The sequence below is a fragment of the Cucumis sativus genome, chromosome 7 (assembly GCF_000004075.3).
Source record: "Cucumis sativus cultivar 9930 chromosome 7, Cucumber_9930_V3, whole genome shotgun sequence".
NCBI classification, from domain to species: Eukaryota; Viridiplantae; Streptophyta; class Magnoliopsida; order Cucurbitales; family Cucurbitaceae; genus Cucumis; species Cucumis sativus.
The window spans coordinates 3332893-3347295 of NC_026661.2; the positions used below are offsets into that span (position 1 = coordinate 3332893).

Genomic DNA, 14403 nt, shown 5'->3' on the forward strand with positions numbered 1-14403 from the left:
TTTAACCAACTCAATCCAGCTCAAGTTGATAGATGAAACCATAGAGAAAAACATTTTCTATCGTACGATGGGTTTTGGAATATGATGAGAGAAAGTTTCATTCTGTTTTGGACTTTGCTTTATATATATAAATTAAATGTGTGATTTTCGGGATGAATTTTGTAGGTTGGGAACAAAATTATTAAAAAAAGAATTCATGTGAGAGTTGAGCACGTGCAGCCTTCTCGATGCACCGAGGAATTTCGCTTGAGGAAGGTGAAGAATGACGAGCTGAAGGCTGAAGCCAAGGCCAAAGGCACAGTCATCTGCACTAAGAGGCAACCGGAAGGCCCCAAACCAGGGTTCATGGTTGAAGGAGCTTTAATGGAAACTGTGACTCCCATTCCCTACAATGTGGTTAATGATCTCAAGGGTGGCTATTGAAATTTTATCCTCTTTGAACTTTTGCCTTGTTTTGTAGTTTCATTTTTGTTTGATATTTGAACTGCTTGAATAGTACAATTTTATCATATTATGCTTCTAAATTTTGGATACGAAACTTATGGAATTAAATTGTTTCTTAGTTTCTAGTTTTGGCCATTAGCATAAGGAAGTGTAGTTTTAGCTTATTAAAAGTAAATTTTGTTGCCTTAGGTTATTCTTTCCATTGTTTTCATATATTCATATTTCTTAATCACCATCTAATTTCTTTCCATTGTTTTCACATATTCATATTTCTTAATCTGATTAGCGTTTTTATTTCAATAACAAAGGAGAGTTTTCCAAACTTTGATATTACCCATGATAGAGAATGTTTTGAGTTGGAATTAGGGCAAATTATAGCCTAAATTAAATGTTTACAAACATTAGTCATTTTATCACTAAAATTTCTTTGGACTTCATTTGATATGTCAATTTGTTTGGTTTATGTTTTCAAATAATTATTGACATGAAATTAAAGTATGGATATATATCAAAATTACTTACAGTAAATGAACGAATCAAGGTTGATGAGAGTTTTTGCAATCATCCTTCATCATTTATGTATTCTTTCAATGACTTTGATTCTGCCACAATCTATTTTGTTCTTCTAATTCTTGAATAGCTTGTCAATCTCATTGGCGTGCATTTCTCGCTCATGAGCTAATGCAGTTGAGGAAGAACTATCAATGGCGTGTTAGAACTTTGGCCTTTGAGTAGCCTAGTCGTCTATCCAAAATTGGCTTTGCATATTCGTGGGTTGGGACTAGATAACAAGTATTTGATTCTGCCATAAAATTTAATTGAATAATAAGTAAATTGTGTGTAAACAAAATGTAAAAACAAAATGAAGACAACAAGCATAGCAGAAAACTTACACGAGCATCTACTCTCTTACATCTTCACTCGATCAGTGAGCGCTACTATTGTGACTGTAGGGCTGCTTTGCTATAGTAGCCCTATTCTTTGATGATTGTAGATGTAAATAAGATAAAAATGGAACATTAAAGAACATTAAAAATATAAACTTTCGTTTGAGAACATTTGTAAGTTTTAAGTCATTTAAAATTGTCACATATCCAACACACGATTCTTCAATCGCGGGTGGGTTGGCTTGTGCCTATTCAGGATCACTAAACTTTTTTAAATGACGAGGGTTCTGCCCCTAAACTCTTTTCCCTAAACTCTTTCTAGGTGGTGAGAACCTGATGCTCAACTAACGGATTAGGTGTTGGATATGTGAAATCCTCGAAAAATTGCTACAAAAGGAAAGTATATTAAGATTATATATATGTACGCGATAGGTCATTAACTTATATGAACGCTTAATTTTAAAACTTACTCGTATAGAGTCCTTCACGAGTTCGATGTAATATGGGGTAACATCGGTCCACTTAAGAAAGCAATCAGGAAAAGTGTCTAGCGTTAGCACAACGCGAGCCAATGGTACAACTGAAGCGAACAGTGTGTGGAAAGATCAACTTATCTTCCAGTGTATGGAAAGATCAACTTATCTTGTCTTGGAACGATCAATATGAGGATCTTCCCATTTTGTGCAACATATCACCACCTCCTCTTCTACACCACCACTATTTAATGGCATGCCATTCTCAAAACCTTTCTTTGCCGTTTGTTGTTCATGTTCAATCGTTGCTTGTAAATCGTGCAACATCCCCAACTTTTTCACTGTCTTCATAAAATAGATTACTACTATTTGATTAATGGAAATGATCATTACTAGGTGTTTCATCTAATCTTTCTATACCTTTATATATACAAGTTGACTGAGACTCCATAATACACCAATATGTGTAGGAGAGGCATATTCTATTCGTTAATAAATGTCTGTCCATACCCTCTAATTAAAGGCTCTCCATGCATGATGGCGTCAGGAGAAGTTTGCATCTTTTTTAAATTTTAAACTTCTCTCAATGTCGCTATGCATGTCATGGAGAGTTCCCTTTAAAATTTCTTTTCTTATTTTTTTCCTCAGACGTGTCTCTCTCCCTTAAGGTTCACCACCACTTGTTGTCTATTATCTGTCGCTTGCTGTCGCAGTCGACACTTGTGAGCTATCCTTCGTCCCTCGTCGGTAAATGTTTGTTTCGTTTTTTTTCGTTTTGGTTTGAGTTTGAGAAAAAAAAAACACTAAAAAGGTATGTTATTTTATTTTATTGTGAAAGCCTTCTTTTATAGTGTTCATCTTTGCCAATTTTACATTATGCAAAAAGAAGGTTTATGAGATATTTTTTTTATTTAATAATTATTTTTAATTATTAATTAAGAAAAAATAGCTAAATACTCACATTTGAGTGAATTGTCAGAGAATTTAAATGAAGGTAAGAATGACAATCCAATGATAAAATTTAACCTTCCAAATTTAGTGAGTACTTGAACTTGTCTAACAATCGTTAAATTACACTTCTAGAACCTCAAAACTATTTTGAAAATTATCGAAACACTAATTTTTTTTTAAAAAAAATGACTTAATTTTTCTATCAAATACTTAAAAATATATTTAAAAGACAGTATTGTGTTTCAATTTAAATTAAAATTAAACTCTACACCATGATAATAATTTTTTTGACCATTTTTATTTTCTAGAGGAAAAACTACAAAAATAGTTATAAATGTAGCCATTAGATTTAAAATAATTAAATTTTTAATAATATAATTTTTAAAAATATAACATAATATGTTAAATTCGAAATGATAGTAATCAAATATTAGTCACTATATTTATGATTTTTTAAAAATATAGTTATATGACTATTCGTAAATTTGCTAACAGATTACATTTTGTGCTTTCTATCTGGGCCCAGTTTAATTTATCCGGCCCATTAAAGAAGCCAATAAAAAACCTAGCCTGGGAATTAGGGTTTCTTCATTTTGTGAGAGAGTGTGAGAGAAAGTTCCTGCTCCAATCATGCCGGCCGGCCATGGACTTCGATCACGTACCAGAGACCTCTTCGCCAGGCCTTTCAGGAAGAAGGGTTACATTGCTTTGACTACCTACTTGAGGACGTACAAAATCGGTGATTATGTGGATATCAAGGTGAACGGCGCCGTCCACAAGGGTATGCCTCATAAATTTTACCATGGTCGCACAGGTCAGGTATGGAATGTCACAAAGCGCGCCATCGGTGTCGAGATCAACAAGCAGGTTCGGGATTCTTTTTTAAAATCTGTTATAGTTTTTAGAATGTATGTGAATCTGGTGATTTAGGGTAATAGATCGTGTTTGGTTTTGATAGAATCTTAATTAGTTTTCGGACTCTGTTTTTCTTATTAAACTTGTGAATCTTAATGTATGTTCTAGTTTGATGGGTTCTGGAATCTGCTTTTTTTTTTTTTAAGTATTAAACTTGTGATTTTCGGAATGAATTTTTTGTAGGTCGGGAACAGAATTATTAAGAAAAGAATTCATGTGAGAGTGGAGCACATGCAGCCTTCTCGATGCACCGAGGAATTTCGCTTGAGGAAGGTGAAGAATGACGAGCTGAAGGCTGAAGCCAAGGCCAAAGGCACAGTCATCTGCACTAAGAGGCAACCGGAAGGCCCCAAACCAGGGTTCATGGTTGAAGGAGCTCTAATGGAGACTGTGACTCCCATTCCATACGATGTGGTTAATGATCTTAAAGGTGGCTATTAGAATTTTCACCTATCTGAACTTTTGCTTTGCCTTGTTTTGTGAGTCTTATTTTTGTTTGATCTTTGCTGCGCAACTGCTCTAATGGTACTGGCGTAGGTGGATGGGTCCTTTGTGGTTCGACTTCTAAAGGAAAACAACAAAAGAGTAATAGGAAATATAGTAAAATTATTTTTAAAAAGATATAGAGTTATTTGTTCTCACTTTAGAGGTTCTTCAGTTATTTATCACTATTTCATTATTAGAGAAGCAAACAAGAAAGACATTGACTTGGAAACGTATAAATCTTTGTTGAAACGTTTGATTTACTTCAAGAAATAAAATAATAGAATAGAATATCAATTCATCTTTTATGTCAATGTTAAACTTGGAAAAAATATGAAAATATGATAAAATATTGTGATGTTGATGGAGATTTAATAATATGTCACCTAACTCCTTTTGAAATTCAAGAAGTAAACAAAGACTAAGCGTGAATTAAAATTAGGATATGCATTTTTATCGATTTTTTAAAATAATAAGTAAAATGCTACTTTTTCCAACTACTCTATGGTAACATTTAAAAACAATTTTATGTTTTAATTTTCATAATTATGAAAGGCATCAAACAAATAATTTATTTATCCTTCTTCCATTGTATATTAAAATTTAGTCGATTTGGATGTAAATTATACGTAGGTAGGATGCTCTATGTTTCAAATACTTAGTCTTTTACTCAATTATTTATTAAGAGCAATATATTAATACATTAACGATGAATTGAAATGATAAATTTAGAAACATTTTTTTTAATACAAATTGGATCTAAGATCTAGAACACAAAATTTCTTGATCTTCAATCCACATATTGCAATTGAATTAAGCTCTTCAAAAATTTAGAAAATCATATATTTTTTAAACCTCTCTTGAGTAATTCACACTAAGAAAACCACAAATTTGATGCAAAGGAGACTTGGAGGGATTCCAATAGTTTATAACAAACTTTTATACAAATTTGAAGCAAGGGAGACTTAGGATTCCAATAGTTTATAACAAACTTTTAATAATATAAAGTTAAGATTTGAATTAAAAATTAGCAGTAGACTCGATAAATTTTAAATAACTTTTGAAGATCTATAAAATTAAAAATGAAGAGTATCGATTTGGTTTTTAAAAGTTAAGATTGTGTTTTTTTTAAAAATTATTTTTGTTTAAAAATTTTGATTAAGAATATGAGAACTTTTCTAAAAATGTAAAAAGTATAGTCTATGATTAATTTTTTTTTTAGAAATAGAAACTAAAATAAAAAGTAATTTATTTTGAAAATAAAAACAAATTCTTTGAAAAACAAATATTTTTCTAAGGTCAATGGATCAAAATTTGTGATTAAATCTTTTTTTTAGGTTAAAAGCCCTTTGAAAATGAATAGTCAATTATACCCCCGGATCTTCGTCGTCGTTGGGTTTAACTCAATTTCCCGTTTCTCGTCAGAACTGCAAACTGAAGACGGAACCCGCGAATTCGTTGCCGAACAAAGATCTTCAGTGCGAGCTTCAGTCTAGACATGGGTACTAGAGAAGTTTACGAACAGAAGCTAAGAAGAGGCAATCTCTACCATGAACCCACTATGAATCCAGGGCTCGGATCGCCTCGTTGCCCTCGCTGTTTTTCTCTTCTTAAACCCGACGTATTTGTCTCTTCTTCTTCTTCTATTAAGCACCTTCTACTACTTAAGTTTTTTAGTTTTGGGATTCATGTTTGAGTTTTACTGTGTTTTGATTCAGGATAAAAGTGAATGGGCCATCAATCCTGTTCTCCACGGTGTTACTGCTGTGGTGAGTTGCCATCGTTCCGATCTTCGATTTTATTTGCTTTGAGAACACATAATTTAATGGGTGCTTCTAGGTTTTTTGATCGTGTAGAGTTATAATTGAACTCTATGTTGTGTTTGTTTAATTGGTTCGGTCTTGAGTAGTTCATGAACGTTTGTTGATCGATGATTTAGGAGTTTAATTCAATTCAGTTCTTGCTATTAGCAATTGGAGTATTCTATCTAACTCAATTCATGGTTTTCAAGGGACGTAAAAAATTGTAGGAATGAAGTTCGTGGTTTTCTTTTGGAAAAATCTTTATTTCTTCGCTAATTCAAAAGAAGGTTTATGAGATATTTTATTCTTATTTAATATTTTTTTTATTATATTAAGAAAAAATAGCTAAATACTCACCTTTGAGTGAATTGTCAGAGAATTTAAATGAAGGTAAGAATGACAATCCAATGATAAAATTTAACCTTCCAAATTTAGTGAGTACTTGAACTTGTCTAACAATCGTAAATTAAATTCTAGAACCTAAAACTATTTGGAAAATTATCGAAACACAATTTTTTTTAAAATGACTTAATTTTTCTATCAAATACTTAAAAATATATTTAAAACACAGTATTGTGTTTCAATTAAATTAAAATTAAACTCTACACCATGATAATAATTTTTTTGACCATTTTTATTTTCTGAGGAAAAACTACAAAAATAGTTATAAATGTAGCCATTAGATTTAAAATAATTAAGTTTTAATAATATAATTTTTAAAAATATAACATAATATGTTAAGTTCGAAATGATAGTAATCAAATATTAGTCACTATATTTATGATTTTTTAAAAATATAGTTATATGACTATTCGTAAATTTGCTAACAGATTACATTTTGTGCTTTCTATCTGGGCCCAGTTTAATTTATCCGGCCCATTAAAGAAGCCAATAAAAAACCTAGCCCTGCAATTAGGGTTTCTTCATTTTGTGAGAGAGTGTGAGAGAAAGTTCTGCTCCAATCATGCCGGCCGGCCATGGACTTCGATCACGTACCAGAGACCTCTTCGCCAGGCCTTTCAGGAAGAAGGGTTACATTGCTTTGACTACCTACTTGAGGACGTACAAAATCGGTGATTATGTGGATATCAAGGTGAACGGCGCCGTCCACAAGGGTATGCCTCATAAATTTTACCATGGTCGCACAGGTCAGGTATGGAATGTCACAAAGCGCGCCATCGGTGTCGAGATCAACAAACAGGTTCGGGATTCTTTTTTAAAATCTGTTATAGTTTTTAGAATGTATATGAATCTGGTGATTTAGGGTAATAGATTGTGTTTGGTTTTGATAGAATCTTAATTAGTTTTCGGACTCTGTTTTTCTTATTAAACTTGTGAATCTTAATGTATGTTCTAGTTTGATGGGTTCTGGAATCTGCTTTTTTTTTTTTTAAGTATTAAACTTGTGATTTTGGAATGAATTTTTTGTAGGTCGGGAACAGAATTATTAAGAAAAGAATTCATGTGAGAGTGGAGCACGTGCAGCCTTCTCGATGCACGGAGGAATTTCGCTGAGGAAGGTGAAGAATGATGAGCTGAAGGCTGACCAGGCCAAGGCCAAAGGCGCAGTCATCTGCACCAAGAGGCAACCGGAAGGCCCCAAACCAGGGTTCATGGTTGAAGGAGCTCTGATGGAGACTGTGACTCCCATTCCATACGATGTGGTTAATGATCTCAAAGGTGGCTATTAGAATTTTCATCTCTTTGAACTTTTGCCTTGTTTTGTGAGTCTTATTTTTGTTTGATCTTTGCAACTGCTCTAATGGTACAATTTTCTCAGATTATGCTTCTAAATTTTGGAAACGAACTTATAGAATTGAATTGTTTCTTAGTTTCTAGTTTTCGTCACCCTGTAGTTTTAGTTATTCAAAGATGTTCTTGTTTCGATTATTTCCATTGAACCCATATTTCTTAAACTAACTAATCTTTCTATTCTTAATCACCATCCAATTTTGATAACAAAAAGAGTTTTTAAAACTAATTTGAGTTTCAAACATTCTTACTTTTTTGATATTACTAATGACAGAATGTTTATCACTGAAATTTATTTGATATGTCAATCAATTGTGTTTTGGTTGCTTATTGTTTGGTTTATGTTCCCAAATATTGTTATCGGTGAATAAAACTACGAGGAGTTCGCTTGAGTATATGATAGTAAACTAATGATTTTTAGTGAAAAAGTGGAGTATTAAGGTTGGTAACTCTCGAACATCCTTTGACCATTATAATAAGTTCATTGTTGTAGATTTTATCCAATTGTAATATGTTACACCATTTATAATTGTATGGAACAGATGTTCTTGATTGATTATATTTGAGAGAACCTTAATATGTATGTGGAATTTTTAATTGTTTTATTTATGTTTTATAAATAAGGTTCATTTCGTAATCAACTATCAAATAATTTGGAATTTTAAAACCTACCCTTTTGAAAGTGTTATTTTATTTTTGTGTCAAATTTAATAACATTTTCGTTATTGAGATAGAGATTTGAATTCTAACTAGTTCTTGTAGTTTATTTGCCATAAATTGCCGACACATGTGGTGGTGACTGTAATATCAAAAATTCATAACCATTCAGGCCATTGGCATGTAGAAAATTGATTGTCCTGTAAGTTATGTGATTTTTAAATGATGATGTGATTTCTCCATTTAAGTTAGTAGCAGCAAAAATTTGGGAATTTTCAATCTGTAATTATGATCGGCTCGAGTTATTGACTCTCTTTTGAATATGTGGCTAGTTTTAATCTTCTGTTTCAAAATGATTGAACGGTCTTTGTATGTCTCATATTCCAAAGATCAAACATTTTATATGATAAAATTGGCTAGAAATAGTGAAGGGTTTTTCGATTTTCAAGTGTATTCATTGGAGTTTTGTCATAGTAATTTAGCTTCGAAAAAACTCATTCAAGTGGTTAAAAATGTGATTGGACATTCGATTCTGCATATGAGAGTTTGAAAGAAAATGTCGGTGCAGACTAATTAGTGATGTATGGTATGCCTTGGTTTCTATCTAATATGAAGTTCGGAAGTTTGGTGATTATTAGAAAACACATTCCCTTTTTTCGACTTTAAACACTTGTGGTCTTAGATGAGATTAGAAATGTACATCCTGAACTTTTGAATAACTCTTAATTCAAACTTTATGGTGATAATACTAAATAGAAATAGTATGATCACTTTAAGTAACAACAATTACTCATGACTCATTCTTTTGTTTTGATTTTGGTTGGGTTGTATCCACACGGATGTTCTTTATATTCCATTAGTTATAAAAGATTGCTGCTCCATACAATTTTCCATCATGACCAATATGTTCTTTATATTCCATTAGTTATAAAAGATTGCTGCTCCATACAATTTTCCATCATGACCAATAAATAATGGTGATCGGAACGATAATTAAAATAATAGAAAAACTAAAATAGAATAAAGTTTAGATACCAATCTATAAATTTAAATCTATTATTTAATTTAAATTTTGTGAACCACCTCAAACAATATTTTGAACTTAAGCCTAAGGTTCACTTTAATATATGGTCACCACATAAACTTTATTAAAGAAAAAGAGAGGAAAAAGGAAAAATTCCCAAATACTTTTTCTCAAAAAAAAGAAGAAGAAGAGGGAAAATCCTTTGTTTAGTAGTGAAAGACATAGACGTTATACTCCACTACGGCATCGCCGGAGCTGAAATTCAGGGCATGAGTCTTCGCCAGAGCATACCCACGAGCAAATCGGAAAAGCCCGCCGCCGCCGACCACTGGCATCTCTCTCACGGCGGACATAATCGTATTCCGCCCCAAGATGCTCAAATAACTCCCATTATATTTCCCTTCCACAAACGCGAAATTCATTACCATTAAGAGCCCAAATTCCGTTTTCGACGCCCCCGCGTAAAATCCTTGAGCTTTTCCCAGCAATTTTGACCCAATTTCCGGCCGTTCAGTCAGCGGATCATCCGTCATCACCACAGCGCCAAACAGAGTCCGTGAGGCATTGGACGACGGCGGTGGAACGACAATCAGCGCCGTGGGGTTCCGGCCGCTGACGATGTCATGGAAGTAAAAGTGGAGATGACTCAGCTTCTCCCGCCGCCGAATGCCGAGCTTTTCCGGTGACAGAACGGTGTCGGATGCGGCGAGGAGGGAGGTAAGGAAGAGAGAGAAAAAAGTGGCAGCTGCGACGGCGGTGGAGGGCATGGGGATGAGAATTGGAGCCATGGGAGTGGAGGAATTTGAAAGTATTTAAAACGGTGGAATTTCATTAATAATGAATTGTGTTTGATATAAACGGCGAGAAGAAAAGTAAAAGGTATTGGCGTAGGTGGATGGGTCCTTTGTGGTTCGACTTCTAAAGGAAAACAACAAAAGAAATAATAGGATTTTTTATATTTACAAAATATATTAAAATTTTTAAAAGATATAGAGTTATTTGTTCTCAGTTCTTCATTTATTTATCACTATTTCATTATAGAAGCAAACAAAAGACATTGCCTTCGAAACTATATAAATCTTTGTTGAAACGTTTGATTTACTTCAAGAAATAAAATGCCTTCTTATTGAAATTTTCTAATTCTAGTAACTTTAAAAACTAAACTTATTTCTCTCCTTTGCACAACATGATTTTGATTTTCTAAATTTTTTATTTTATGTTTTACTATGATATAATAGAATATCAATTCATCTTTTATGTCAATGTTAAACTTGGAAAAATATGAAAATATGATAAAAATATTGTGATGTTGATGGAGATTTAATAATATGTCACCTAGCTTCTTTTGAAATTCAAGAAGTAAACAAACACGAAGCGTGAATTAAAATTAGGATATGCGTTTTTATCAATTTTTTGAAATAATAAATAAATGCTACTTTTTCCAGCTACTCCATTGGTAACATTTAAAAACAATTTTATGTTTTAATTTTCATAATTATGAAAAGGCATCAAACAAATAATTTATTTATCCTTCTTCCATTGTATATTAACCAATTTGGTAGATTTAGATGTAAATTATACTATAGTAGGTAGGATGCTCTATGTTTCAAATACTTAGTTTTTACTCAATTATTTATTAAGAGCAATGCATTAATACATTAACGATGAATTGAAATGATAAATTTAGAAACAATTTTTATAATACAAATTGGATCTAAGATCTAGAACACAAAATTTCTTGATCTTCAATCCACATATTGCAATTGAGTTAAGCTCTTCAAAAATTTAAAAAATCATATATTTTTTAAACCTCTCTTGAGTAATTCACACTAAAAAAACCAAGGAGACTTGGAGGGATTCCAATAGTTTATAACAAACTTTTATACAAATTTGAAGCAAGGGAGACTTGGAGGATTCCGATAGTTTATAACAAACTTTTAATAATATAAAGTTAAGATTTGAATTAAAAATGGGCAGTAGACTCGAAAAATCTTAAATAACTTTTGAAGATCTATAAGATTAAAAATGAAGAGTATCGATTTTTTTTAAAAATTAAGTTTATAAATACTACTTTTATTCGTAAATTTATTTATTTATCCAACTCAAATTTAGGTAAGATTGTTTTTTTTTAAAAATTTATTTTTGTTTAAAAATTTTGATTAAGAATATGAGAACTTTTTTAAAAAAGTATACTCTATGATTAATTTTTTCAGAAATAGAAACTAAAATAAAAAGTAATTTATTTTAGAAAATAAAAACAAATTATTTGAAAAACAAATATTTTTCTGAGGTCAATGGATCAAAATTTGTGATTAAATCTTTTTTTTAGGTTAAAAACCCTTTGAAAATGAATGGTCAATTATACCCGGATCTTCGTCGTTTGGTTTAACTCAATTTCCGTTTCTCGTCAGAACTGCAAACTGAAGAGACGGAACCCGCGAATTCGTTGCCGAACAAAGATCTTCAGTGCGAGCTTCAGTCTAGACATGGGTACTAGAGAAGTTTACGAACAGAAGCTAAGAAGAGGCAATCTCTACCATGAACCCACTATGAATCCAGGGCTCGGATCGCCTCGTTGCCCTCGCTGTTTTTCTCTTCTTAAACCCGACCCTGTATTTGTCTCTTCTTCTTCTTCTATTAAGCACCTTCTACTACTTAAGTTTTTTAGTTTTGGGATTCATGTTTGAGTTTTACTGTGTTTTGATTCAGGATAAAAGTGAATGGGCCATCAATCCTGTTCTCCACGGTGTTACTGCTGTGGTGAGTTGCCATCGTTCCGATCTTCGATTTTATTTGCTTTGAGAACACATAATTTAATGGGTGCTTCTAGGTTTTTTGATCGTGTAGAGTTATAATTGAACTCTATGTTGTGTTTGTTTAATTGGTTCGGTCTTGAGTAGTTCATGAACGTTTGTTGATCGATGATTTAGAGTTTAATTCAATTCAGTTCTTGCTATTAGCAATTGGAGTATTCTATCTAACTCAATTCATGGTTTTCAAGGGACGTAAAAAATTGTAGGAATGAAGTTCGTGGTTTTCTTTTGGAAAAATCTTTATTTCTTCGCTAATTCAAAAAGAAGGTTTATGAGATATTTTATTCTTATTTAATAATTTTTTTTAATTATTAATTAAGAAAAAATAGCTAAATACTCACCTTTGAGTGAATTGTCAGAGAATTTAAATGAAGGTAAGAATGACAATCCAATGATAAAATTTAACCTTCCAAATTTAGTGAGTACTTGAACTTGTCTAACAATAGTTAAATTATAGATCTAGAACCTAAAAACTATTTGGAAAATTATCGAAACATCAATTTTTTTTTTTAAAATGACTTAATTTTTGTATCAAATACTTAAAAATATATTCAAAACACAGTATTGTGTTTCAATTAAAATTAAAATTAAACTCTACACCATGATAATAATTTTTTTGACCATTTTTATTTTCTGGAGGAAAAACTACAAAAATAGTTATAAATGTAGCCATTAGATTTAAAATAATTAAGTTTATAATAATATAATTTTTAAAAATATAACATAATATGTTAAGTTCGAAATGATAGTAATCAAATATTAGTCACTATATTTATGATTTTTTAAAAATATAGTTATATGACTATTCGTAAATTTGCTAACAGATTACATTTTGTGCTTTCTATCTGGGCCCAGTTTAATTTATCCGGCCCATTAAAGAAGCCAATAAAAAACCTAGCCCTCGCAATTAGGGTTTCTTCATTTTGTGAGAGAGTGTGAGAGAAAGTTCCTGCTCCAATCATGCCGGCCGGCCATGGACTTCGATCACGTACCAGAGACCTCTTCGCCAGGCCTTTCAGGAAGAAGGGTTACATTGCTTTGACTACCTACTTGAGGACGTACAAAATCGGTGATTATGTGGATATCAAGGTGAACGGCGCCGTCCACAAGGGTATGCCTCATAAATTTTACCATGGTCGCACAGGTCAGGTATGGAATGTCACAAAGCGCGCCATCGGTGTCGAGATCAACAAACAGGTTCGGGATTCTTTTTTAAAATCTGTTATAGTTTTTAGAATGTATATGAATCTGGTGATTTAGGGTAATAGATTGTGTTTGGTTTTGATAGAATCTTAATTAGTTTTCGGACTCTGTTTTTCTTATTAAACTTGTGAATCTTAATGTATGTTCTAGTTTGATGGGTTCTGGAATCTGCTTTTTTTTTTTTTTAGTATTAAACTTGTGATTTTGGGAATGAATTTTTTGTAGGTCGGGAACAGAATTATTAAGAAAAGAATTCATGTGAGAGTGGAGCACGTGCAGCCTTCTCGATGCACGGAGGAATTTCGCTTGAGGAAGGTGAAGAATGATGAGCTGAAGGCTGAAGCCAAGGCCAAAGGCGCAGTCATCTGCACCAAGAGGCAACCGGAAGGCCCCAAACCAGGGTTCATGGTTGAAGGAGCTCTGATGGAGACTGTGACTCCCATTCCATACGATGTGGTTAATGATCTCAAAGGTGGCTATTAGAATTTTCATCTCTTTGAACTTTTGCCTTGTTTTGTGAGTCTTATTTTTGTTTGATCTTTGCAACTGCTCTAATGGTACAATTTTCTCAGATTATGCTTCTAAATTTTGGAAACAGAACTTATAGAATTGAATTGTTTCTTAGTTTCTAGTTTTCGTCACCCTGTAGTTTTAGTTTATTCAAAGATGTTCTTGTTTCGATTATTTCCATTGAACCCATATTTCTTAAACTAACTAATCTTTCTATTCTTAATCACCATCCAATTTTGATAACAAAAAGAGTTTTTAAAACTAATTTGAGTTTCAAACATTCTTACTTTTTTGATATTACTAATGACAGAATGTTTATCACTGAAATTTATTTGATATGTCAATCAATTGTGTTTTGGTTGCTTATTGTTTGGTTTATGTTCCCAAATATTGTTATCGGTGAATAAAACTACGAGGAGTTCGCTTGAGTATATGATAGTAAACTAATGATTTTTAGTGAAAAGTGGAGTATTAAGGTTGGTAACTCTC

At 32.2% G+C, this 14403-nt stretch overlaps 3 protein-coding genes and 1 pseudogene across 3 annotated transcripts; 3 read left to right on the forward strand and 1 right to left on the reverse strand.

The window, feature by feature from the left end:
• Positions 1-3325: 3325 nt before the first annotated feature.
• LOC101208313 (60S ribosomal protein L21-1) lies at positions 3326-4349 on the forward strand. The gene is made up of 2 exons (XM_004140385.3): positions 3326-3622; positions 3854-4349. The coding sequence occupies exons 1-2, from the start codon at positions 3386-3388 to the stop codon at positions 4109-4111; spliced, it is 495 nt and encodes a 164-aa protein (XP_004140433.3). The 5' UTR covers positions 3326-3385; the 3' UTR covers positions 4112-4349.
• Positions 4350-6887: 2538 nt separating this feature from the next.
• Positions 6888-7759, forward strand: LOC116405171 (annotated as a pseudogene).
• A 1631-nt stretch (positions 7760-9390) lies between these two features.
• LOC101209578 (dirigent protein 22) lies at positions 9391-10255 on the reverse strand. Its single transcript, XM_004153907.3, has one exon. The coding sequence runs from the start codon at positions 10174-10176 to the stop codon at positions 9595-9597; it is 582 nt and encodes a 193-aa protein (XP_004153955.1). The 5' UTR covers positions 10177-10255; the 3' UTR covers positions 9391-9594.
• A 2838-nt stretch (positions 10256-13093) lies between these two features.
• Positions 13094-14088, forward strand: LOC116405309 (60S ribosomal protein L21-1). Its single transcript, XM_031889394.1, has 2 exons — positions 13094-13398; positions 13630-14088. The coding sequence occupies exons 1-2, from the start codon at positions 13162-13164 to the stop codon at positions 13885-13887; spliced, it is 495 nt and encodes a 164-aa protein (XP_031745254.1). The 5' UTR covers positions 13094-13161; the 3' UTR covers positions 13888-14088.
• The last annotated feature ends 315 nt before the right edge of the window (positions 14089-14403 follow it).